Genomic DNA, 27446 nt, shown 5'->3' with positions numbered 1-27446 from the left:
AATTTAATCTGCAAATGCATAGGAACATGTATATGCAACAAGCTGAAACAGGGATGGAAAACCATCCTACAGGGAAAGAAAACGATAAAATAACTTATTAACAATATGGGAGTATGGCACATTCTTAGGTTTGGCAAAGATGCTGTGTTGAATTGCCTAATAGAAGATGCTTGGATCTTACACTGAAGTGCTAGGATACAGCTTTTACTATTTTTATGTAAGTTTTCTAAAATGGATTTTCTACATAAATAGATACAGCTCTTCTGGATTTCATGGACTAACAAGCTCAGGTGAAAGTTCCTTTGCAGCTGACATTTGTTTGCTAACTTCACAATAAAGAGCATTTACAAGGAAGGGGAAACTTTCAGATAGACCCCAGATAAGCATTTGATGTCAAAAGACAGAAGGGACACCCTTTAAGAGCAGAACTGTTCTCGTGGTTACCATGAGCAGAATATTCCAAAGGACTGTGGATAGCAAAAAAGTTATCTAAAAGATGAAAAGCAAGTCAGAGAAGAATATGGTATAGAGGCGTTACATCAAATTAGGATCATATGTGTTCCATCCCCCTTGGCACAGTCCAGAATTAACAGCCAATAACAGCTGTGGAGTCCCATCAGGTTTATGCCTCTTAATTACTTCATCTTCTCTGTCAAAATTCTTGGATGCAGAGCAACCTCCACATGTACAGAGATAAGAGTGGTAAGTCCTGGAACAGGTCAGACCATAAAGGGGACTTCAATAACTCTGAATGATAGCTATTAGATAGGGGAGCTCTGTTTCTTCCCAGCACTCAAAAATGACAACAACTGTGTGATACATTGCCATTTGGAAAGGAAAGGGGAAGAAGAGACTGTAATTTTTCACATGATGGATGATGGTAAGGAAAGTGCAACTGCCTTTGCCTTCAGGCCTTTATCCAGCAGAAAATCAAATTATCCTCATATGGAGAGATATGTCCCTATGTTTGTATGGACAAAAAGAAGTATGTAAGATTTTATCCACTTTATAAATTATACACCTTTCACTCAATTTAAAGCTCTTCTAACAGCCACAGATGTAGAATACAGTTTTCACATTTCTTGGCAAATGCACCTGTACTGAAACTACAAGTAGTATGAATGGGAAGTTCTCATCCAACGCACTGCATAGTCATTCAACCAAAATTTCTGGGATCTTTCTTTCTTTCAAATTTGAGAATGCTGAACTTGAAGTGAACGTCTGTATTTTCTTAAAAGTAATTTTATCTCATCTGTTTTTTCATGCATCAAGCTCCTTCTTGAGCTTTTGTCAAGGCTTAGAGCTAATGACACATTCATTCTATTTGTCAAGGTAGACCTTGTAGAATGGTTCTTTTCTTTCATTCAGTATTACAGCCTGATACCAAGCGGGACAATGACCTTGCAGCAAGTCACAATAATGAAAATGAACAGATAATGGTAACGTCTGCCATCTATGTGATGCTAAAAGGAAATCTGTAGAGGGTACAGACTTTACCCCTTTAGTGGAAACTACCTGGACAGTGCTAAAAGAATTAAGGTAGATTCACCTTTAGCTCAATTGCAAATCATACGGAAAGCTAGTGAAGCTGTGAGTGAAGAATTTGTCTGGTATTTAGTAAATAAAATTAATTTAAAAATAAACACGTGTTAAACAAGCATTTATTTTTACACAGCTCTACTACAGTACACTACTATAGAGACAACACTTTGGAATATGTATACATAACAAGTACTAGTGATCAAATATTACACCTGTTCTTAATTGCTTCACAAAATCCAATTTCACTGTCCATCCACTGTGCTTGACATTATATACCAGAACCATATGCAAAGGTAGGCTATTGCTGTTTTCCCTAGCACTGCCCAGTGTCCAATGCCTTCTGTCTTGTCACACTTAGGTGATTCCTTGCAACTTATGAGGTCACTTACTCACTGAGGCAGCATCTATTTTTGAATGCAATCCCAGAATTGTAAGAGTCACTCAATGAATAATTGTTTATTTATGCTCAAGAATAATGACAGCATGAGAACAGGTGCCTTCACAGTAAATTACAGGTTTAAACAAGAAAAAGACTTCAACTAAAGTAGCAGGCTTCTGAGAAAAATCTTCAAATATGAGCAGCAGACAAAAAAAAAAAAAAAAAAAACCAAAACAAAAAAAAGCAAATTAAATCCTAACCACATTTAACAAGGAATCTGTCTGTTTTTGAAGTGATTTTTCAGCTGCCATTTACAGCAAAGTACCAGAATTAATGTAAGCATATCTCCTCCTTCAAACATCTCCAGGTCAAATATTACCTTGTCCTTTATTTAACTGAAGCAGAGGGAAGCAGCCACATAGGGTCATTGATAAACACTCCACTAGAGCTGAGTCAACTGAAGAAATAAAACTTCACTGCAGCTGTTCCATCAACAAAACAAATTTCAGTAATATGTTCACATGTCCTATGTGCTAGCCCAGAGTAGATTGATATCTTGGCTACACCAGGGTGTCTTGGATGGCTTTAGATGCTTACCTGTGAAAATCTGGAAGGAACTAAGAGCTGACAGCTGGAATTAGCCTCCCATTCAGAGGAACTGACCTTCAAGGGGGACTACAACCACCCTACTATCTACTGAAGGAGTAACACAGCAGGACATAAGCGTTCCAGGATGCTCTGGTAAAGCATCAGGAACTACTTCCTGACCCAAGCAACAGAGGAGGCAATGAGGGGAGGTGCCCCTGGACCTCAGGCTCACAAACAAAGAAGGGCTCACTGGGAATGTGAAGGCTGAAGGCAGCCTTGGCTGCAGTGACCATGACAAGTTCAAGACCCCAAGTGCAGTGAGCAGAGCAAAGGCAAGCTCACAGCACTGAGCTCTGGGAGAGCAGATGTGACCACTTGGGATGGTGATCTGGAGAAGTCCCACTGGATAAGGCCCTGGTGGGAAGAGTGACTCAAAAAAGCTAGTTCATGTGCAAGGATTACTTTTTCCAGGTGCAAAAGCTGTCCATCCCAACAAACAGCAATTCAGGCAAAAAATGCCAACAGGGCTGCATGTTGGGACAAGGAGCTGCTAGCACAGAAAGGAAGTGCATGAAAGGCGGAAGCATGGACAGGTAGCCTGAGAGGAACATAGAGGCATTGTCCAAACACGTAGACACATGGCAAGGAAAGCCAGAGCCTCCCTGGAATCACATCTGGCACCACATGTCAACAGCAAGAAGGGCTTCTCCACAGAAGCACTCAAGGAAGACTAGAGAAAATGGGAGTCAACTGCTGTGTGGCACAGGGGTCCTGGTGACACAGGACACCTTCCTAACATCAGTCTTTACTTGCAAGCCCAGCCTTTAGGAACTCCAGGTCCTGGAGACCTTTTAGAGTCTCCCTCCTTGGAGAAATTCAAAAGTAGTCTGGACCTAGTGCTGGGCAACTAGCTAGAGATGACCCTGCTTGTGCAGGGAGGGGGTTAAAGTACACTCCAGAGTTCTCTTCCAAGTTCAGCTGCTCTGTGTTTTTTCTTAAACATAAGCCAATTAAAATGTGTGGATAGAGCCCTGTGGCCTTGGCTGCCTCACTGCCAGATCATTCATCACATACATGATTGTGGGTGGACAGGGAACAATGAATGGAAAGCTCTTGACACTAGACTACATCTCATTTCAGATGTTCAGCAGTGAAATGAGAATAGGATTGCCAGGTTCCCTCTGAGGGAGGGGCCTGAGAAAAGATTTTAAACAAGACAGAAAAGTGTAAAGAAAAGCAAAAAAGGAAGAGATTCACATGCACGGTTCCACTCACATTACAGAAATTGCACCTGAAGAACTACGGAGTGGAATCCTGAGCAACTTAGGAGGAAAGATCTCTCCACAGTGATTATTTTTTATTGTCTAGTGAAAAAAATAATTACTACACAAACCTATAATCTCACACTGTTATTTCCAGGAGGGATGGCAGATAGAGAGAAACAATCATGCTTTGAAACTCTCATTCTGCCCCTGGGTATTTCTATTTCCAGAAGAAAAACAGCAAAATTAAATTATATCGCATACTGCAAGCAAAGCTGATTTACAGTGATTAAATGTGATTCACATCTCTCTCACCTTCCTAATGAAAATATAGCTGGAAAAAATACACTGTGGCCTAAAATTTGCTGTTGCTTATATTTTACATCTGTAATTTTGGCCAAAACAGCTGGAGTGACTAAAGCAGACACTAACTGGCCTCCAGCTAAAATAAGCTAAAGAATAGCCTGCAAAGGCAGGAATTACAGCTATCGCAAACTTTCTGCTTCCACCTGAACCGTGCCTCTGCATCCAGTCATCGAGCTGCTTACATTCATGAGCACCTTTATCCTTTCCAAAATTGCCTAAGATAGGCTAGCCCACCACTCAGGACTTTAGCCCACAGATAGCAATAATAATTGTTCCCATGTCATGGAGCTTTTCCTGGCATTGCCTAAGTCCAGTCACTATAAATAGTATATCGAAGGTCAAGTCAGGAGGAAAGAGAAAAAAAATTCCCTGGCAATCCAACTAGGCAAAAGCCACTTCCTTTTATTCAAGCAGTTACAGTGAGCCTAGGGCTGTCTTTACACACACAGACAGAATCCATCTCTCATTTGTTTCTGAATGCTCTTACCTTGCATTCCCTCCTTACTGCAGATCATGGCATCAGGTCCACTTGCCATGGTCCTGCAGTCTCTGCAGATGACTGTGCTCACTGGAGACAGTCGTAACAAATATTCAGGCTGAAGCAGGCCCACTGTCACTAGGACTAGTATGTTTTCTTTTTCAGGACCAACCCAGAGAAAGCCTGAACAAGAGTGGCTTCTCCTGAAACACCTCCACTGTGTTGCTGCAGAACAACTTCACACAGAACACCAACACCAGCTAAGCCACAGGCCTTGTCAATGGACGACTTAGCATGCCTTGGGCACCACGGCTTCCCAAGAAAACACAGATCTAGCTCTGATTGATTCACAATATCCAATGCAAGGACAGAGGGTTGCAGAGCCAGCACCTCAGGGGGCAGAGCAAGCTGCCACTTCCCATCAAGTCAAGGCTACTATGAAAGGAGAAGGCAGAGTTTGGAGTGCGCAAGCGCTTTTCCCTCAGCTTGTCTCAGTCATTTTTCATATCTTGGCACAGTGTCAGAATGCCACAACAGTTCAGCTGGGCACAGCTCATCTCAGACACTGACCCACTTTTCCTCATCTCCCCCTACAATGCTCAGCCCTGTGCTGCCTGTGTTTGCCTGACTGGAGACAAGTTCCACCCGGGAGGTCAGAGGAGAAGCTTCTGACAGACCTCTAACAATAACAAATAGCAAACCCAGCTGAGAAAAGTGCTGGAATCATGGAGTGGCGGCAGGGAGAGGGATAAAGAAAATGAAAATGAGGAGAGGACAGACCAAGAACCAAAGATGTTAAGAAAGAGGAATCAATAAGCTTATTCCGACAGTAAGAGCAGAGAGGAAATATTCCAAGAACTAAACAAAACACAGTAAGGGGAGAAGGACCAGGAAAGGCAGTTGGGAACATCAACAGAGCTTTAGGTACACCCAGCAGTGACTTTAGGGAATGTGATGCAGGTGACACTGACTTTTTGTACTCAGATATGATTTGGAACTGAAGTCGGACACAGGAAGACATTTAGAAGAGCATAAAATTGCTCTCTTCTTCACTGAGACAAGTGTTCTGTTTCTTATATGGGAGTTCTGCTCCCAGGTGTACTGTGGGGAAGAAAGAATAAATACTAGATGTGAGAGTATTGAAAATGAACAGTGTCAAAGCTGGCATTGGAGTCAAACTGGGAAGGATGAATGGATGCAGATGATTTTGAAGCCTAGGGAAAACTGATGTGCAGAGCTACAGAGGGCCTCAAATGAGAATGACTCTAGGCAAAGGGATGGAGTTTGGCACTTGGAGGGCAGTATGATGGAAAGGAATTAGCAACCAATAATATAGCAGAAATATGACGTAGGCATTTAGACATTACTTTTCTCAAAATGCAAGGAAGATAGCATCATTAGCATGCAGAAGACATACTAGAAAATAAAAATTTTAGTGTTCTTTAGACAAAAAACTCCTTACCCCTCCTGCACCCCAAATATGTTTATGGCTAGCTTATGGTGATAGTACATTCCTACCATGCCAGGCTGTTCCACAGTGACTATTACGGTGCATCTTGCATCTTGTTCTGAATATGGTGGGATCAGCCAGAGATAGAAGCAAGGCACAGTGATGCAATAGGGCCCTGGGTTGATCTAGAGTTTCACAGTTACAACAACTGTTTGGGTGGGGAAGAGAGAGTGGAAAATGAAAGAAACATAAGGAGAGAAAAGTGTGTCTTTTGAGTTATAAAGAAGAGCATCAAATCAACTGAGATAAAATAAATGAAGTGACTAAGAACCCTTTCCTACTTAACTGTTGATAGGAGATCAGTTGAGTAAGGGATTTTTTAGGTAAAAGAGGTGGAGCTGAAGCAATTACTGGCTAATTATATATGGGAGAACTGCCAGGAGATGGGTTGTGTGAAGGAAAAAACAGGCAAAAACACGAGATGAAAGATTTGGGCAGGGTAAGGATGGAATATGAGTAGAGAGCACGCACTTGATACATGAAAAGCAGCAAACTACTTGAAAAGCACCAAAATGTGTGTGCATGTAGCAGTAAAAGCCGGGAGAAGCTGATGAAAGGAACAATATGGAAAGACAAAAAAAGGTAATCTAGGTCAAGGCACCAAACTGCGAGTATACCTTGAAATTAAAGCTCTTGCCCAGGAGAGGCTAAGACACTGGGTTTGTTCATTTTGAAGCAGAGCAGGCTGTGGGGTGGGAGCTTAGGGCTGTCATCAGCCACCTAATGGGAGGATATGAACAAGGTGTAGGCACAAGGTGGCACAACAGGAGATAACAGACATGAGTTGTAATAACCTCTTGCTACATCTTACTAAAATCTTCTTCTACATAGGAAAAATTAATTTCACCACGGGTGTTGTCAAATATTGGAGCAGTTGCCCAGGGACATTGTGTAATCTTCATCTTCATCTTCAGTAATAACTAAAACTAGACTAGCACAGGCCTTGAGTGACCTAACCCAATTTGGTCCTGCTTTGAGCATGGGGCTGGGGCAGATGACTTTCACAAGTCCCTGCACTGTAAATTATCCTGTGGTTTTAAAGGAGGCATCTTTTAAGTCATTAAAATTTAAGAAGAGCTTATTGTGCTTTTTTCTTTTCTTTGATAGTAGTAGCTGCATATTTTTAGCAGACTATTGAATCTTTAATATAAATCTTAACATTCTCTTAGCCTCACACACTGGAAAAGGTTTATCCAGGCTGGTGAGAAAAGGCATTTTTTAATAATACAAAAATAATCATGCAATATTCTTCCCAAATGAGACCTCCAACAGCTGCATGCACAATTGCTTGCTCCTGTAGTTATCAGTAATACAGATGTGATTCCTTCTGCAATCAGATGGGACTACAAATAGCTAAAAGACATGGGCAATTTCATGGAATCCCTACAGCTGCTACAGATGACAGGCAGACCTTTTGCTTGCTTCATACTCTTAGAAACATCCAGGGAAAGAAGAGAGGAGAAGCAGCCGTGTGGATGGCTAACCTTGGTAAATACCCAAATGCCCACCCAGCCACTCTCTTACACTCCCTCCTCAGCACGACATAGGGAGAAAATTGGATGAGAAAGCTCGTGGGCAGAGGTAAAGAAGTTATAAAGACGGGGAGCTTGTTTACCAATTACTATCACACGCAAAACAGACTTGGCTTGGGGTAATTTAATTTATTGCTGATTAACATAGATTTGGGTAATGAGAAAACAAAAACAAACATTAAACCAACACCTTTCCTCCTCCCTCTCCCAAGTTCAGCTTAACCCCTTCCATTCCAAACTTGTTCCCTCTTCCTCTTTCTGGCTGGTGTTTTGTGCCTCTGGTGGAATATGTTTGTACAGAGGTGCTAAGCACATGGCTAATCAGCTCTGCTCTGTCTTGAGCTCTGTCCTCCTTTATTTGGAAGTCAGCTTAGCACTTTATCAGGCAGTCCTTTCTCTTCTCTTTTTTGTCTACACTGTCACTTTTGAAATATTTTTTTGAATGTTCTAGTCATAAATTCTAAACATTATTTTCAAAGGCACCTGATAAATTAAATCCTATATGACTTGAAAAGCAAGGCACCCTTTGTGTATATGTCTACAGAAAGAAAAGGAGCTAAGGTCCCAACCTTCTTTTTTCCTCTGCAAAAAGCCATTCTCCTTTCTGACTGCTCATCATGAGAAGTCTACTCAGATAAAGTCAAAAGTGAATCCCACGCAGACTGCAACCCACATCACCTAAAGGGCTTAATACAGGCTGTTGTTTCACTCTCCTATTTAGCTGGAGAAATTTGTCGTATAGTAACAGAGAGCAGGCAGTCTTATAAAAGTAAAGAAAGCAAGTATCTTAACTCATTATAGGGGGCAGGGGGGAAAAAAGGGCTTTCTAGCTATCTGCTCAGAATGGCTCTTGGCAGATTTGTTGTTCTAAATAAAGAGATAACAGCTGGTCCAGGAAGGACTCCACAGGCTTGCATATGGTGAGGGGGAAGGCAATGCCCACACACTCTTCTACTAAAGTGTAAGAAGGAAACTTGCTTCTCCTTCTTATCCTTGGTTGATTCTTCAGTCTTATTAAGAACACCTCCTTGCATTATCATCAGTAGATATCTGCCCTTGGGCTATTGCTTTTGTTCTGTGTTTCATCTAGAACACTGTGGCAGTTCTGTATCATGGTGTATTTCTGTTCTTAGGAACGGAAAACATGTCTACAGAGGAGAAGTGCTGGCAAGAACTCCACACAGGGAAACACCAAGCATGGGGACAAATTACATGAGCTGAATGTGGCTCCATTCAGATAGGACAGCAGCATGTTAGCAGGAGAAGAGATCAGGAAGGATGATCAAGCCAGAAGAGTTTACAAGAAACATGAGGAGAAAAAAGTATCATCAAACATCATGATTCGTATTTGGTTGTCATTGGCTGCTCTAGGCTGCTCATGGAATCTTGGGAGGTAAATGATGGGAACTGAGTTTTGTAGCTTGATAAGCTGTCATTATTTCAGTTACTCCTTATAAGATTAACCATTTTCATCTATCTCCAGCTTCTATGACAATGATGCTGAAAGGAAGTATCAGCCTTCACCGAATACTACACAAAATGGAAGACAGATTTTTGAAAAAAATCCTTATTTTTATTTGGCAACCCTAATTTCTTTTTTTCTTTTTTTTTAACGTCTTAAGACTACTATCCAATACCAAATTATTGACTGGCAGTTTATTTAGACTGTGAACTAGTCATGCTACTGATGCAGACAACAAATTTAGTGCCATACAGAGCTGCTCTACGTCAGAGCTTAGTGTCTCTGGAGCAGCACTAAATGAATGTAGTTACATTTCTCTCAGAATGAGCAGGATAAAAAGGCACACATATTTTAATTATTCTCAATGTTTAAACAAATGAAAAGCACTTACCAATTTTAATTGCTTTAGAAGTCTCCAGCACAATGACCTGTATTTTAATAAAGCTATTTTTCATGACCCAAATCACTTCATGAAGAAGGAATTTAAGGTAACATATTGACAACCAGTAATTGTTTGTTGCATTCACACTTGGTGTTAACCAGAGTATTTGTATGCTCAATGTCCAAACAGAATTCTTGTTTGAATTAATCCAATTTTAAAATTTTGTCTGGAGCCAAAACTGGGTTCCACATTACATACATTTTTTAGAGTACTAAGTGTAGCACAGCAACATTTTACACTGCTGAGAGATTTTGAGTAGATGCATATTAGAACAAAGGAAGCACCAGAAGAACATCATACACAAAATTATATAACCAACATAAGCAGCTTGCTCTAATGAACTGTCTTAAGCTTGAGATAGGAACACAGTCATGACATTAGACTGGGTGTTCAGGCTTGGCCAGATTTTAGCCCAACACCACTTCTGGGTGATATGTTATGTATTCCACTTCCTCCTACGAATATTTCACAGAAACACCAAGGGCCCTGGGGCAGAGAGTACATTACTGGTGATGATGATGCCACTATGACTGCTTTTTCTAGCCAGAACAGGCTCACAGAGCCCTGCCACATTTTCTCTGTCCCATGACCAGGCTGCTGCCACTTCTGCTTTTTGTCGGGAGAAAAGGTGGCGGGAAAGAGCCGACTGGAATTTGATTATTGTCATGGACTTCCTGTGTAAATCATTTGTCTTACACCTTTTGTTAATAATACTGTTGCTGTTACTGTTCACTTTCTTATCTCATTGCTGTTTCCAGTAAATTGTTCGTATATTAACCCAAGATCTTTGCCTTTTGTGCTTCCAGCTGGAGGGGAAGCGAACAGCAGCATGGCTTTAGCGGGGAACCAAATTGGAGAATACCATTCCTAAACCATGACATGGGGTCACTCCAACTCCAGTCTGAGGACCCAAATGTATCAGAAGAGGTGCTACGAAGTGATCTCTGTGAGAAATTATTTACTCTCCCAGCTCTGTGAAATTTTGGCTAGTGCCAAATATTGCTGATGCAGAGAACCAACAAAAAAAAAGGCTGCTTAAGTGGGAGGGGAAAAAAGTTCTCTCACCTTGGCAGGCTCGTTCCTCATCCACAGGCTGGTATCCAGCCTTGCAGGTGCATCGTCCAATGGCCACCATCCACTCCCCTTCTCCATTGCAGTGCAGCCGGACACTCGAGGACCCCGTTGTGCTCGTCTCTTCCGCGTTGGGTACACATGTCCCTGGGGACTCCACCAGTGAGGTCCTCTCCCCGCCAGCAAACGTTTCAGGAAAGGAGGCAAATCCTTTCACCACAGCTGGGCACTTGTAGAAAAAGACTTGGACTGCTACCAAGGACATGCAAGCTCCTGAATCCTGGAAGGCCAGGTAGAAGCCATGCTTGGTGAGTGGCCCAAAGCTACGTACTTTGACATTCATCTTCACCACCTTCCCAGTGCTGTCCACCTGGGAAAAGCTTTCATCAGCCGCAATAGTATCCACTTTGGTCCAGGGGCCCTCACGCCACTCTGGTGTGTCCTGAGAGGCTGTGTCAGCCTCTGACTGGTGGTAGTAGAGTGTGAAAGTCTCCTTGCAGGAAGAGGCCACAGTGCGCATGCTGGCACAGTCTCTGACTGAGAAGCGGAGGCGGACGTGCACTCGGTGGGCTCCGCGCCGCTCGATGAAGTGAGTGCGCAGCCAGTTGTTCTGACCTGGTTCAGCCACGTTACACACTTGAAAGGTTCGGATCAGGCGCTTCTTGTCATCCAGGACACTTACCTCATCCCACTACAGTGGATATAGAGCAGAAAAAAGAAGCATTAAGAAAAAAAGGATTCAGTGTTCATCCGCACCAAAAATAAAGGACAGGTCTTTGTCTTCCCCTTCCCTCTCCTTGCCATGCCTACAAGACTTGAACCTGCTGCTGCCACATGCAGCACAGCATTCTAGACAGGAGAAAGTATGACCCTGTAAAGAAGAGCAGTCAACGCTTTGAAGTAAGAACTGTTGTGACAGAAAACATAAATCATGCAAACTTTTCACACGACATTGAGAATCTTAAAATGAGAGTCACACGTTCTTCCTTTCTATTCCTCCATCTCTTATCTCCAGAGGCCAAACACACAACACAAACAAATTAGACAGTGCAACAAGGCACTTCTTTGGAAAACACATTAAGGCAGAAGTCCCTTCTACCCAGCTTTACCACAGTGGGACCTATGCTCTGACATCTCCTATGCACACAAGCCACGCGCCATGGCCACTGCAGGGTCAGGTCCAGATCTGGTTTGTGCCTGGAGGAAGGCACAAGGGAGGGTTAAAGAGGTGTGGAAGCAGGTTCCTGTACAAAGCTGTGAGAGAAACCCCTCCTTACCCCTCTCAACGAGATTTACAGAACAGGTACAAAGCCCTGGGTGTAACAGAGGATGTGCACAGTGAGATACAAGAGAAAGAACCTTTTCAAGCAGTCTCGTGAAGGTCTGATCAACCAGCTCTTCACAACAAGATCTGCATTAAGAGCATTTGTCAAGAAGAAACAACAGCAAGTTATGGCCATTAGTGACTCCCTCCTGCATGAAACAGAACCACCCATTTGGAGACCAGAACATCTTTTTAAGCAAGGGGTGTCTCCCTGGGGCCCAGCTTAGGGATGCCACCAGATGATGGAACAGCTTAGTACAGACTTCAGACTGTTCTCCACACCTGCTTTTTCACATAGGTACAAATAATGTCCCAACAAAAGGCTCAAATTTGATCAAGAGAGTTTTCAGGGCCCTGGGAAAAATGTTAAAAAATTCAAGAGCACCGGTAGTGTTTTTGTCACTCCTTCCAGTAATGGTGCGATATTATAGAAGAAACAAGTGATGCCAAGGTATCAATTCTTGGCTTCAGGACTGGTGCCTCTGCCAAAATGCTTGGTTTGGTAAGCACTGAAGAATCTTTGACACACAAGGTATGCTGAGACCTGACAGGATACACTGTCCTGATGGGAGAAATGTATCTTTCCTTATAAACTGGAGGGACTGATTGGCAGATTTATTCTGGAATTGATGGAGGAAGGGCATGCCACCAGGAGAGCTGAAGGTAAACCAAGGGTTGGCATGGCATAGCCTCAGGGTGGCAGTGCTAGTTGAGATCATGTATGCTGCTCCTGGGAGCATGGAGGGCTCAGGAGCACAATTGCAATGTTTGTATACCACTGGAGCATTAGGCAATCATTCATGGCACAGAACTTAACAAGTGCCAGATCCTCCACCTGGGATGGAGTAAGTGCAGGCACAAGGATAAACTGGCAGAGGAGCATCTGGAGAGCACCCTGCAGGGAGGGCCCTGGGCGTGCTGGTGGGCAGCAGCTCAGTGAGAGTCAGCAGGATGTGCCCGGGCAGCCCAGAGGGCAAAAACTGTCCTGGGATGCATCAAACACAGCAGCACAGCCAGTCAGAAGGGGGGATCATCCTGCTGTGCTCAGCGTTGGTGTGACCTCACCAGGAGTGCTGGCTGCAGTTCTGGGCGCCACCATTTCAGAGGGGTGTCAAAGTCCTTGAATGTGTGCAGAAGAGGAACACAAAGCTGATGGAAGGGCTGGCAGCTGTCCTGTGAGGAGCAGCTGAGGGCTCTGGGTTTGTCCAGTTTGGAGAAAAGGGAGGCTGAGAGGTGACCCCCTTGCTCTCTGCAGCTTCCTGAGGAGGGGAAGAGGAGAGAGAGGTGCTGATCCCTTCTCCCTGAGATCCACAATAGAATGCATGGGAATGATTCAAAGCTGCCTCACCAGAGGTTCAGAATTGACATCAGGAAACATTTCTTTACCTAGAGGGTAGTCAGTCATTGGAATAGGCTTCCTAGAGAGCTGGTCAATACCTCAAGCCTGTCAATGTTTAAGAGGCACTTGACAGTGCCCTTTATAACATGTTTTAACTTTTGGTCAGCACTTAACTGGTCAGGCAGCTAGAATAGGTGATTGTTGTAGATACCTTCCAAATGAAATACTTCTATTCTATTCTATTCCATTCTATTCTATTCCATTCTAGTCTATTCTATTCTGGAGGGATGGCTGGAGAACTCTTTAGTATTTCTGGAGCAAAGTGGAAGGAAGAGGGTAAGGAGGTGGTGATAGCATCCCACTCAGCATCCTCCTCTCTTAACAATCTGGCTTTGCACAACACACTGTGTTCAAATTGTTCACATGCACAAAATCCATAAACCAAGTCTTACTGCTTCCAGTTTCCCTTTCTTCATCAGATGCACACATGTCTTCCCAGCAGAGGTACAGTCAAGAAGAGGACAAGGGACAATGCTTACCCCATCAGAAGGGTGTGTGGTCCAGCCAATCTCTGAGGTCTCTCGAGTTGTATCCAGAAGTATTTCTGTTTGTATTAAAAAAAAAATAAATTAAAAAAGTATTTTGTGCTATTCCAAGTCAGACTAAAATCTTACCCGTTCCTCACAATATTGTCTTCTAGAGGGCTTCCATACACCAAAAATAAACATTCATGTTTTGAGATTAAATACAACAGGCTATGTCCATACTAGTAAATTAAGAAGGGCTAAGACAAGGGCAGAGGCCCTGGGCTAACTCTTGATTATCGAGTTGCTTGGCAATATTTTGACCAGACTTTCCCAGGCAAAGTGTAAACACAGTGACAGCATGGAGCAGAGTTATCATAATGAGCAGTACAGATGAGGCCACTCTCTTTTTGGCAAAGAAAAGGTGCGACACAAGATGAGTTACTTAAATGCATTGCAGTCTCCTTAGGACTACAGCTTCCCATTTTATTTGCAGATGTAAATGTGGACATGAGGCCAAGACATGGATGTTTCCAGTTCTGGAACCAAATTTCTTTGGGGGTTTAGGATTATGACTCAGCTGATCCTGTAAAGGATTTTCATATTTTGATTTTCATATTTCTATCTTGTTGCTGTAAAAAAAAAACACCTCAAAAAACAGATTTAAAATAACCAACCCGAAACCCAGCAACAACAGACAACTTACTTACAAATAGGATTCATTATTCCTATTTCCTTTGCAAAGGTTTAATAATAGGATTGTTCCATGTTTTATGCTGGAGAGAGATACGAGTTTTATTTCCAATTTATGGATTGGTGATGTCACTAGTCCTGCCAATACACCTGGGGATTCACTCCACATTTATACTGGAAAGGAAAGATTAGGCTCATCCTAAAGCAGACATGATCAAGTGAGCAAGTTTATCCAGAGCTCAGCCTTCACTGAACTGTATTCCCTACATTCCTACAGGAGACTTTATACATTTTAGATGTCCCCGAGGGGCTGATGCAGTTCCTTGATTTAAAAGCAGTGCAAAATACCTGGGCTGGCTTGCCAAAACTGTAAAGAGCTACTGGTTACAGCTGAAGCACAACCCCACTAAAATTACGTAACAGACCTCAGGAAATGCCGAGCAGCTCAGTTCTCAAGGATAGCTCAGCTCAGACAGCCCCTCTGAGCAGCAGAACATCTGCAAAAGGCCTAACACTCCCTGAGGCACAGTCTTCCCTAGGCTGTCCTGGCAGCAGAGGAACTTGGCATTCCCCCATGCCCATTACCTTCTCAATTGCAGTCTGGCACAGGGATTGCACTGTGTCATGTCATTACTTTGCCATTGGGTTCCCAGACACGGCCTTGATATGCTGAAATAATACACAAGGCCATTTTTCAACACTGAAAGAACTTCTTTTCTTATCAGGTCTGTCTCCCATTTACCAAAGTATAATGCATCTACCCCATGGAAACTCTAGAAGAAAGTAAAATAGGCAAAAGTTAATCAGGGCATGGAAAGCCATATAGAAAGTCAGAAAAGAATGGAGAGGAAAGAAAATAGAGAGGCTCAGCAGCCTATACTCTGCCATGTCAAGCATATTCTCCAGACAGCTTCTCACCAGTGAGCAAGGTAATATATATCAAGCACTCAACTATTTCACCAGCAAACAGAAATAGGCAGCGTGAAGCAGACAAAACTGTCCCTTTCACAGAGAATATTTTAAGTTGGAAACCATTAAAAAAAATAAGAAAAGCACACAAGTATTTTGAGAGCATAAATCTCAGTTTGCAACCTACAGTCAAAAGTCCCTCACTATTTTTCTTCTTTCTCCCTCTCCCACTGGCTGTATGCCTTGAATCACATCCCCAGTCACACTCACTGCATGAACACTCATAAATCTAACAAGCTGTTAAACACTCTCTAGCTCTGAGGACAACAGGCACAGTGTGGTTCATGTTCCCATAGCTAAAAACTCCAGCCCCACAGAAGCGCATGGATGCATCCAAACCACCTCTCAGGAATGGTCCTTAGTCCACCCTGTCCTCTGAGCTATGTATGGGCACTCTTTGTGATCAGATTAGCTGGCATGGGCCCAACAAACCCATGGCTGTGCTAATAATTGAACAGTAAGGATGACTACACATGTACAGGTACAGCCTTCACTCTGACACTTCGTTAACACTGATGACTGATGTAGCATTCCACATCCTCACTGTGCTGGGCCAGAAAAGCATTCTGCTGCTCTTCAGTGCAGATAGAAATTATCTGTTCTGCTCGATTTACCACACTGGGAGAAAAATGACTTTCAACCTCATCAAAAATCAAGGGTCTTGCAGGATCAGGTTCGACCCAGGCTCAGTCCAGCCCATGACACTGCTAGATGCAACACTGGTTGAGTTATCTCAGAGTATCAATGGAGCAATATTCAACTCTACATTAAAAATGAGGAATAGGCACGATATCTGAGCAATCTAGATGATTTCAAACAGATGAAATTATGACAATTCTTTGACTCCTTTAATCTCAGCTTTAAAGAATGATATTCCAATTTCATATTACAAATGTTATTTTAGTTCAAGGAAGATAAAAATAACTGATGAGAGATTTTCCTGTATTTCTCTTTCCTAAACTAAAAAGAAAAAACATAATTTTTTTTAGAAGAGTCATACGGGTTCATTACACTCTTCCCAAAATCTAAACTCTCATTTCAGTATTTTCAGTTCTTGGAGGTCAGAAGGGGTGATTTAAAAAGCCCAAATACTTAAGCTAGTAATGTTCTATACTTACATCACAAAGCAGTCTCTTGGGCTACATTATACTACACTGTCAACATCCAGATAAACTGGGCAGAGGCTGTAAGTTATTATTACAGACCAGACTGCTCAGAATAGACATGTTAATAATTTTCAGATTTTGGGCTGCCTGTATTTTCAAACAAGACTATTTAGCATTTGTGTTACAAACAAAATGTTTTCCTGATGCAAGAGGATGACAATTCACCCAAGGATGATTTACCTTTGGACAACCTCCATGAAGGCAGAGATGGCCTAACAGCTATCTGGATTGAAGAAAATTTGCCCTCAGTGTCTTAACAGTGCAGTAGTGCAAGAGGGAATTATACAACTGAAGCCTTGCAAACTATAGCCACAGACAATAGAGTTGATCCTGAGAAGAGAGAAAAAGAATTCCTCTACCTGTGTGATGAGAACCTGGTGCTAAGACTGCAGAATCACAGAATGAAACAAGTTGGAAGGGAGGTACAGAGGTCATCTTGATCAACACCCCGCTCAAGGTCAGGCTAAATTACAGTAGGTTGCTCAAAACCTTGTCCAGTTGAATCCTAAATATAACCAAATGTACATTGGTAGAAGGCAAAGGGCACTACAGTAAAAGGTAACATTCAGAGAGGTTGCTTTGCTATGCAGCTGAATGCCCCAAGCAGCAAAACCTGCTCCTCAACAGACTTCTTGAAAAGAACTGAAACATTACTGAGCTTATTCTGCCTTCTATGACCATGCCTTGAACAAGCAGGAAAAGTGTGAATGCTCTCTAAGAAGGCTGGAAAGAGAAAGCATTCCCTGGGCTTGTGCAAAAATAGTTTTCAAGGTTGTCAAATCCAGTAACTTCACATAAGACGGGCTGCTGCAGCTCCATGGCCCCAGGTACAACCACCAGCAGGGCCAAGTGGGTATTCCCAACAGGCACCACACCAACACATGCAGGCACTGCACATCTGTGAATGGCCAGCCACAAAGACCAACACAGACAAAGCACCCACCAGCCCTGCAAACAGAAAAAGCACCACCAACAGCCTCATCCTGCTCCCCTTTCTGGTTGGCCAGCATGAAGGTCTGTTAGTGGGAAATACATATGCATTGATATACAATATAGATCCCTGTGATAACTGTCCTTAAAAATTCAGCCTCCTGACCTCTGGATCTGTGTTCTCTCCATCTGAAGCTCACAGCCCCACTCCTGTTGAGAATATTCAGACAGCTCGCTCACTGATACATCCCTTCACACCCACAGAGGCATGCTATGGATCCTCGATTAACTGGCTTTAAGGATGCAGCCTACCCAGCAGCTAGCCCTGGGTGCTTGTTCTCCTGGATTACTATACTATGGGTCTCTCCATTAACCGGTCTTACACACTCAGACTACCCAGGAGCTGGCCCTAGGACCATCTTGTCTCCTGTTGCACAGAGAAACACAACACATGGACAGGATTTTCAAAGAACCCCCCGAATTTATGGTGATCAGAATAGCTGACTTGGACCTCCTGATTGCTGAACTTCCCTCACCAGATAAACCCCTCCATTTGTCTCATTCACAGAGATACACACACACAAAGTGCTGTCTCCTTCCTCCTCCAGACTCTGGTCTTTCCCTGGCTTCCCCACCCACTAACTCTACCATCAAGCTAGTCTGGCTTGATACAGAGATCACAGACTCACTAATATAAGCTCACTCACTCCAGTTGCTTGCATCACAGGTGCACAGATCCTATGACCTGTGGTCCACCTTGAGTTCCTAGCCCTTGATTTTGATCCATTCCATGATCTCCAGCTGCTGGTAGCACTGACTCATGGGCCACTGTGACCTGTGATTCAACTCCATTTGGCAGTATATAAATGTCCATACACACACAAAACAGAGCCTTCTCATCCAGGTAACTGGTGAAAAATTGAATTTAATAAGAAGATAGGACAGACTGTGGTGTTCAGATGCCTGACAGCCACACTGACCCGCAGCTGGTGTACGTGACTGGCCTCTGATCTCTCTACTTTCTCACACTTAATCCTCCCTTTCCACACCTACAGTTACTCCCCTTAACAACCCGCAGTAAATTTTGCAGATTATCTTCCCTACATCCCATGTCCCTGTTGGCAATAATCTCCTCCAATCTGCAAGGCCTTGCTGAGAGCACTTCCACTGATTGAATTTAATGGGTTCCATTCCCACCCCATGGACTGATCACACTCCTGTGATAGCTCTGGGAGAGGCTAGGTCAGGGCAATTATTTCTCTGTTAGATTATTCAGGTCCCCTGCCTTTCACTGTTCCTCCATGCTCCAAGTGTGGGGAGAGGACCCTTTTATCAGGAACCCTTTATCACTCAGATAAACAAATGTATTTATACATGTGGTCCATCATCTGGAGATGAAAGGCAGTAAAATCTTTGGAAAACCTTAAATACACCAGAACTTCTTCCAGAACTATACAGCTATTGTGGTGAACTAAATAATATATCAACAGCTAATGACATACGCAACTGTAACAAGTATTCTATTTTTCAAAAGTGAGTTGACGAAACAAGTAAAAAGCCAAACAAAAATAGCAAAAAAAATCCTATTTGTTCATAGCTATCCAACAGAAAGATTGCTGTTATTTTATAAAATAAAATGTTTAAAATTTTAGTTAAGACATCACATGAAAAAACAAGCTACAGAGTTATAGAATATGCCTCTTAATATAAGAGAATATATACCAAAAAATCTCTATGAGACAAATGACTTTGGATTTTTTCTTGTATAAATCTGTATTGTCAATTCTGCAATGAATGATCCTGTATTACTTCTGCAGTGCTACTTCTCAAATGCAATTAATTTTAAAAAAGCTATTTGGAGTTACTGGGATATGTGTTTAGTAAGTTCCATGAAGTATAATATAACCTAACTACTTGCTATGTCAAAGCAAAATGCTGACACTATCAGAACATCAAAGTTGTCATCTGCAAGGAGGAATTCTCACACTCCAACCAGGAGTTTTATGTACCATCTGTGAAAGAGAGAACTGACAGCCAAATGGTCTAGGATATGGAAATACACAGCTTTTTGCAAGGTAACACAGTTTTTAAGCTTTATGAATGATTGTGTATTTTTCTCTTCCCCAGCCCCTTTCTTTTGTTAAAGCTCTAAGGAAACTGCCAGGATTAGCATGTTGCACTACTACTGATGTCAGAAAATGCAGACATCAAGAAATTAAAATTAAGAAAGTTTCACTTTGCATATGAAATCAAGTCAAATTACTATTTACAACTTTCCTAGAGATACAATATAATACCTACGTTTCCACAGCTTAAGAAGTTCATTCTGCAGGCACCCACTATTGAGTCTAGAACTTGGATCCAACTGCCACTGCCATCAAACTGGTTACTTTTGATGACAGCACAGTGTGACTTGTAATGCTTATCTGTGTTTTTCTGCTTCCTTTTTTTCATGGACATTAAAAAGTGAGCTTATGTCTTCCAAAGTTTTACCAAAGCATATACTGAAAGTCCCGGATACCCTACATTACCGGAATGCCGTTGCTTTTCTTTGAAGCTTTAACTAGCTCTGAATATAAGCAGTATTAGTTGAAGCATGAATAGTCTCTACTGTCCTACTGGCCTCCAAGCAGCACTTTGGAAACAGATTCAACAGAGGGCATGGTACAAACCTGGGAACAGGGATGTCCTAGCACAGGAACTACACAGGAAACTATTATAGAAGAAAACAAATCCAGTGGAGCTGCTGAGATTGACCAAATGGATAAACCCTTTTCTATTCCCCCTTTACAAACAAGCTGTGCATCCAGCCCATTCTCATTCACCTGCATGTCTACAACAGGATATTCCCTTGCCCTGGGCTTTCATAGCATGTGGCAAAGATTTTGGCATGCAAGAGGCTGTCAAGAAAGAACTGTGAAGAAAATGTTTCCTGGGATTTTACTAACTCATGTGAATCACAAGCAGTCAAACTAAAAAGTTAATTTCACTCTTTTTTCCCCCTGAAGTAAAATAACACTAATTTAAACCTTTCTTTGTGTATACTCAGCTACATATAATAAACCAAAAGACAGTGGTAGTTTTCACTCTGAAGATTCCCTCTGAGGAAAGTATATTTTCCTCCACCTCAAAGGCAAGCCAATTTGAGCAATCAATACATTATTTTCCACAGCCCAAGATGACAAACAGTAGAAAACACAGGGGAAAAATGAAATAAGAATGTCTGACCTCACAACCTTTTTCTTCCATATTCCCTTTTGCCAAGGAGATACTTTAAACGCAAAGCGGTTTTACCAAAGCAGAAGAATTATTCCCTCTTTATCTTGAATTTCTGGAAGATATTTAGAAAGATTGTCCAGCCATTCTACAGGCTTGAGAGCTTGTTGTAAAATAAATGCAGTCACTTACATGCAGAACACATCATTCCTTTGGAACATATTTAATGAGTTCTGCAAAATGAACTCTGCCTGTGTTTACAGATGCAGACATTTATAACTCCATCAAAGCAAAACCAATATTCCACATAAAATTGATCTCAGTGCCCTAGTAAGAGCTTTTTCATTAACAAGTTATCACTTGCTCTCACCTGTCTTGACTGCAGCCCATCAAGCATTCTTAAATTCTATTTTCCCTAACTTTTACAATCAGAAAGGTTAACCTAAGATGTTAACTTAAATATTCCATGATAAACTGTAATTACATATGTATATAGACTTTCAAAGAAATGAGACGATTGTATTTCTTCTTGTGGCTTTGAGAAAAGGAAAAAATCCATTACTTCACCCAGCATGTAGCTCAAAAATAATGCTCTCAAAACCAAATCCTCAAAAATTCTTGCAGAGCCAAAAAACCACTGAGAAGTATAATCTTCATGAAAACTTTTGTGCCATTGGGTTTCCTTTTATAAAACTAAAGTTATGAGTCTACAAATGTCTTCTGTTTGCAAAGCAGTCTTTCCTCAGGTTTCCATTCAGACTTTTTTTTAGTGTAAAAATCATGTCTGGAAAACTTTGCACAGACATGCTCATTCCTAGTGAAATCAGTGCATCCAAATACTAGAGCTCTATCGAATAAATTCAGCCTAATGATTCCTTTTTATACATTAAAACCAACACCAACAAAAACACTTTCAATTGCTTACAAGAACTCTTTACTTCTGAGTCATGAAGGAGTTTAAAGTCCCATTAGGTCCTGTAAAAGCATGCTGCCTTCTTTATATCTGAGAGGCATTCTGCCTAAGAAGCATTTGCTCTCTTCATAATGCATATAAAGATGGTTTGAATATTCTGACTACTTCTCTTCCCCTCTCTACAGCTTCTGCCTCTTTTCTTAATAAGTAAGGTTTAGAAAATTTCAAACAAAGTTTTGACAACATTTAGTTTGAGAATAAATGTGATTTACATTCAGACTTTAGATCTAACTCAAATGTCTGAGAAACGCTAGGAAGAAAAATTACCTTGATTGATTTTCCCACTCAATCAACTCTCTTCAGTTAGAGTTGAGATATATTTTAGACACCATCTAAAACTTCTAAGAAACTCTACAAAGTATAAAAGCCACACTGGATATTCCCTATATTTTTCAACTTAAATCTGAAACCTGAATTTCAAGTTTCTGCTACATATAATAATGAGTCAACAAACAAGCCATGGGCCTTTTTTCTTCCTTATGGACAACTCTGCACTACAGCAAAGCTTTCTACATAGTTATCATCAGACTTTCCTCCCTTACCATATAATTTTTCTTTGACTTTTGACCACAACAAAAATACTCACCTCTGAGATGCAAATCAGCTTTGGAGTGCAAACTTAGGACCATGCAGTACAGTCACAATGAAGATGCTGACTGCCCTGACTCTCAATTGAGAGTTGAAGTTTGGCTCATGGGCACCTTTACTGTTTCATCTCCATAGGCAGAATTTTACTGTCCTGTTTTAATCCAGGCAGTTTAACTATGTAATCTGTGAAACTCTTTCACACAGTGCTTTCTAAACTCTTTTATCTCTGCAAACTTACAGGAGTGAGCATGGAATTAAAAAGTGTTCATTTGTACAGGCATCACTCAGTTCCTTCATATTTGCAGAGAGAATTGACATTTCCCCCCCCTTTTCTATCTCAGTTTCTCTACCAGTTATACAAGGAATTACATACCAATTTGTAATACAATTTAAAAATCAGTTATTCACAGAATTTCAGAGATTTAGGAATTTGTATTACAATCTCACACCATTTATTTAGTCTCTGAACTTCCCACACACACTGCATTCCCCTCCTATTAAGAGAAGGGATGCTTTAACAAGCTTTCCTCTTTTTATTAGATCTCACACTATTCTCCCTTCCTTTCTTCTAGGCCTTTCCTTGCTTTCCTTTGATTTCATCTCTCCCTCCTCTCCTTTTTCAGAGGCTTTCAGAAATGCTAGAGATGAACATTCATCACAAAGCAGTACAGTTCATTGAGCACATGTAGCTGCAAGGATATTCTTGGAACAAACAAGGGGACTGTTTACAGTACCTCTGCCCTTCTCTAACTCCCTCCCATAGCTCTCATCTTATCTCCTGCTCTCATCGCCCTCCCTTCTATCATCTATTCTTTCTTCTACCATTTTCTTGGCACCTCTTTTCCCCTGCCTACCTTTTCCCTACCCTGCCTTCACTGCTCTCTCCCTCCTCTCTCTGCTGGCTGAATGTAAACTGACTTTTCTTGTTAATGCAAAGCATTCTCCCCGTATCTATCACTTGAGGCGAGATTTTCAGATGTGAGACAAAGACTCTTGATCTCAGCCCACTGGGTGCTGTCTTCTAGAACACTATAAACGTCCAGAGATCATTTCACAAAGCAAATATGGTGCAAGAACAGGAACATAAGAACCAAATGCATGCAAAGTATAAACAAAGACCTTATTCCTGAAGGAAAAAATCTATTATTTGAGGCAGTCACTTCTGAAATAGTTAGTAGTAATGTTGACTAATAGTCCTTCATAAAAGGGTTTGCATTTCCCACCAGAAACAATACTAATAACTTTTTAAACCCCAAAAGATAGTGATTAACCATCAAACAGAAAGACGTGCTCAGTGCTCATCTGGACTAGGATACAAGCACACTGGAGAGCACACTTTTCTTTTTTTTAACCTCTACGGAAAACTTTGTTGTTACAAAACATCTGCACTTACCTTCTAGTGAGGTGACTAGACGAAAGAAGAAGACCATCCAGAGCCAACCCATTCCCGACACTCTTCTTGCACTGATGCCAGCATTAGAATCCATGAGGATTCTCTGTAAATACCACCATCTTCAACAAACACACACCACTCCCTTGAAATGGTCAGAGATTTCTTGGAGTGTTTCAATATCGTCCCAAATTAAAGCACAGAGGCCTTCACAGAGAAATACTGTTTAAGAAAAAACAGAAGGAAGAAACAGAAATCAGGTCACACTGACACGAAACTGACAGTTTTATACACCCATCCCATCCTTTACTGCTTCCAAGATACAGGTGAAAAGGAGTAGCACAGACCCAGCATTTACCATACACCCACCCCTCAAGACTTCAATCAGTCACACGTGTTTTGAGCACTGCCAGTACACACAGATTTTGGGATTTTCACAGCATCAGTGACAGTGTGGTTCCCAAATCAATGTTAATCCGTACCACAGTATGGCTGTACTATTACTGAAGTCCTGATTCTTTTTGCATGGTTGGCAACGTCTCTTGGAAGGTGTCCATTCCATTTCCGCTGTAAGCTTCTCAAATTCTGTCTTGTAATTTACACTTTGCCTTTTCAGGGCAGTAGCCATGACAGGAGAGTTTTTGCCAACACAAATCTGCACAGCTGACACACTTATAACTGCGTTTCAGATGCAGGCATTTGTCCCTTTAAGCATATGACTGCACAACACTACTAAATTGGATAGTATTTTTTCCATTGATATGTTGTACGTGAGGAAGCAAACGTTGTGATATTTAAGGTCAAATAGGGAGCCTGCATTACAGCCAGAAAAAGCACACAAGTCCAAGTTTATTATCTTAAGTGGGAAAAAATCCAAACAAAACTCCACTACCACCATTAAGAACCTGTCATAAAGGCTTATCTTACAGTAAGGGAGCAGCATGTAGCCTAATCCAGCATTGCATTAGATCAATACAGCATAACAATTTTGCCAAGCAAGGTAATTCTAGCTCCATCTGTCCAATTCTCAGCCTACCAGAGAAATATCACAGTAGTATGTAGGTTGCATGCAAAAAGCCAGTATGTTTTGTTTCTTCAGGTGCTCTTTGAGCAGAGCATTGAAAACACTCCAACGTCTTCAGTGAGACAGTGAAGCGTAGCTAAGAAGAAAGAAAAATGTCTCAGGCAATATACAGAAATGGCTCAATAACTTGGCTGAAAGAGGAGAGGGAAGAGTTTTAATTAAAAGGGGCAGCCTCTGCGCAATTTTCTGAAAACCTTGCAATAGGGGATTTGAGCAGGTTGGGCATTGCAGAGAAAAAAGCAGCCTGGCAAATATGCGAAAAGGCAGTGGAGTGCAATTAGATTTGCTTTACTGGAGAGGCAGAGGAACACTGGACAGGATTGAACAGTTCTCTATTCTGCTGCCCCCAGTGAGAACCTAGAGCACCCAGGACAGACGAACCAAAGACACTCTGGGCATCACTAAAAGGTAAGGAGAGTAAAGGGATCACAGCAAGAAGCAAAAACTTTGATTCATGACTTTCAAGGAAAGAGAAAAATAAAATCTGTTAAGTATTACTGAGGAAAAAGGAAGATCAAATGTGAGGATGGTATAAAATAATAATGCAGGTATTGCTTATTAGTTTATGAAGCATGTATGCAACACGACATATCACAGGATAAAAACACCACTGGATGCAACAGTAAAAAGGAGAAAATTTCTTGGTGAATGACCAGCAAGTCCTTCTTGGATAGAAAGAACTATCCAAGCACACAGCAGTGTTCTCCTGAATGGGTCTGAGGACTGCTGTCTAAGCCACCAAATCTGAGACTGGGTACACCAAAATCAAGCCTGAAAGACAGCCGTACATGGAGATATAACTACTCACCATTTGTACTGCCAGTCAATCTACAATATTAAAATATCTAAAAGTTTTTTATTAGGCCAGTAAAGTCCTAAAAGATGGGGACTTTAAAACATTCATATTGAAGGCAAATAATTGCAGAAACAGAGTCCAAACAAACTGAAGGAAACTTTAATTTCAGTCACTGGGACTTCATTCATTTGCAGAAGGTTTGAAAACAGTTCACAATTCAGATTTTCACATGTCACATAACTTATAAGTGACAGAGCAGAAAACAGAACCTAAATATGCTTTGGCTGCTGGATCTCAGGCCAAAGCATTGAAATTACCACAAAACAGATATAAATAAAAACCGTCATACACAAAACCAGATACAAAACAATTTCTGTCTCCAAGGAAACCAATTGTTCTACTGCCCTCCTGACCTGCACATCTCTCTTACAACATCTGTTTGCCTTATCCTGGTTGATCCTGTATCCCACCAAAGTTACACTGCTCTTCATGCGAAATCATACAGTCTTTGTCTGGATTAGACTGGTAATTATTTTCCCCTGAAATAAACTGTGGCTAAATCACAAAGCTGGCTGGAAGATTTACTAGCTAAAAAAGGTAAATCTGCTTTTTATTTTTTTTTCTTTTTTTAATTTTTATTCTGCCTCTTCCACACCTCAATGAAAAATGCTTACTCCACAATGCAGGATAGAGAGAACATTATGGAAGCATTTAAGGGAGAGTAGGAGGGAAGCACTAGCCTCTGTGAATTAAAGAGTACCAAGCCCCTAAATTGCTAACCACTGCCCTGCCTTTCCCCCTAGCATTTGATGTGTACACAATCTGACTACACCCAAAGACGCTCATCTTTCATCCTTCAGTTCTCCTACTACTTCTCCCCTACACCAAACTACGTAAACAGAAACCTCAAACCATCCCAACTTTTAAACCACCCTCTTCTCTTGTCCACACAAGCACCTTTCCATGGCCTTCTCAGCTAGGTGCTTCTTCCAAAACTGCTTTCAGCAAGATTACGTCTCCTTGCTATGGAATCCACTACTCCCCATTCTCCTCCAAATCCAACTGCAAAGTAATTCATCTTCCTTGCACAGGATCCTTTGATAAACTTCCTTAAATATCCTTTCTCATTTCTCTCTCCTCCAACTACATGGAGTTGCCACTCGTGTACCAGCTATCAGTCCTCTTATGCCACCCTTTCCATAAAAGATTTAACCCATTCTTAGGCATGTATTTCCTTAGCTAGTGGAATGATCTCCATCTCCTTGGAAGTCCTGAAAAGCATAAAGCATCTAAAAGGCATGACAGCTCCTGAAGGTCCAAATGTCTTTTAATGATTCAACTTTCTATGAAACTTATATATTAGTCAGCCCCATATTAGTTTTGCTGTAATACCAAGCTCCAAGAGATGGCAGATGGAATTTTCTGGGTTATCTCCATTCATTATTCACCAAAGCAAATATGACTGCTTACTTTGGCACCATCACTGCAGCACCCAGATTACCAAAATTTATTTTCGAGATTCCAGTTAGAATACAATCATCACCAGCATTTTCAAGAATCCTGGTTTCTTAGCTGAAAAACCAGAGAGAAGAGTTCTTTGGGAAGCTTGTCAAAGCCAGTTTTGAACATCACCAAGGATGGAGATTCCTCAGCTTTTTTGGGCATCTGTAGCAGTGTTGAACTAGGTATTTTTTAAAAAATTTTACTGGGGATTTTTTTCTTCCTTATATATAGTCACAATCTCCTTTGCTGTCTTCTGTTGTCTATCTCAACAGAAGAGAGGCAGCTCTTGTCCAGTACCTCAAAGCTTCTTCTCCCCAAG

At 41.5% G+C, this 27446-nt stretch overlaps 1 protein-coding gene across 2 annotated transcripts in view; it reads right to left on the bottom strand.

Annotated features, from left to right (window-relative positions):
- The window catches only part of LOC146445120 (ephrin type-B receptor 5), a 64670-nt gene that overhangs the window by 22046 nt on the left and 15178 nt on the right, over positions 1 to 27446 (bottom strand). For both annotated transcript variants that reach the window (XM_085067807.1, XM_085067796.1), the window contains exons 2-4: positions 23748 to 23966; positions 13835 to 13899; positions 10627 to 11323 (exon numbers count right to left, since the gene is read on the bottom strand). In XM_085067807.1, the coding sequence (XP_084923933.1) occupies positions 10627 to 11323; positions 13835 to 13899; positions 23748 to 23841 (856 nt within the window). In that variant the 5' untranslated portion in view covers positions 23842 to 23966. The remainder of the gene's footprint in view (positions 1 to 10626; positions 11324 to 13834; positions 13900 to 23747; positions 23967 to 27446) is intronic.

Source organism: Lichenostomus cassidix, chromosome 1, assembly GCF_008360975.1.
Source record: "Lichenostomus cassidix isolate B80296 chromosome 1, HeHo_3.0, whole genome shotgun sequence".
In the NCBI taxonomy this organism is placed as follows: Eukaryota; Metazoa; Chordata; class Aves; order Passeriformes; family Meliphagidae; genus Lichenostomus; species Lichenostomus cassidix.
The sequence above is the reverse complement of the archived record's forward strand: the minus strand, read 5'-3'. Positions and strand labels throughout refer to the sequence as shown.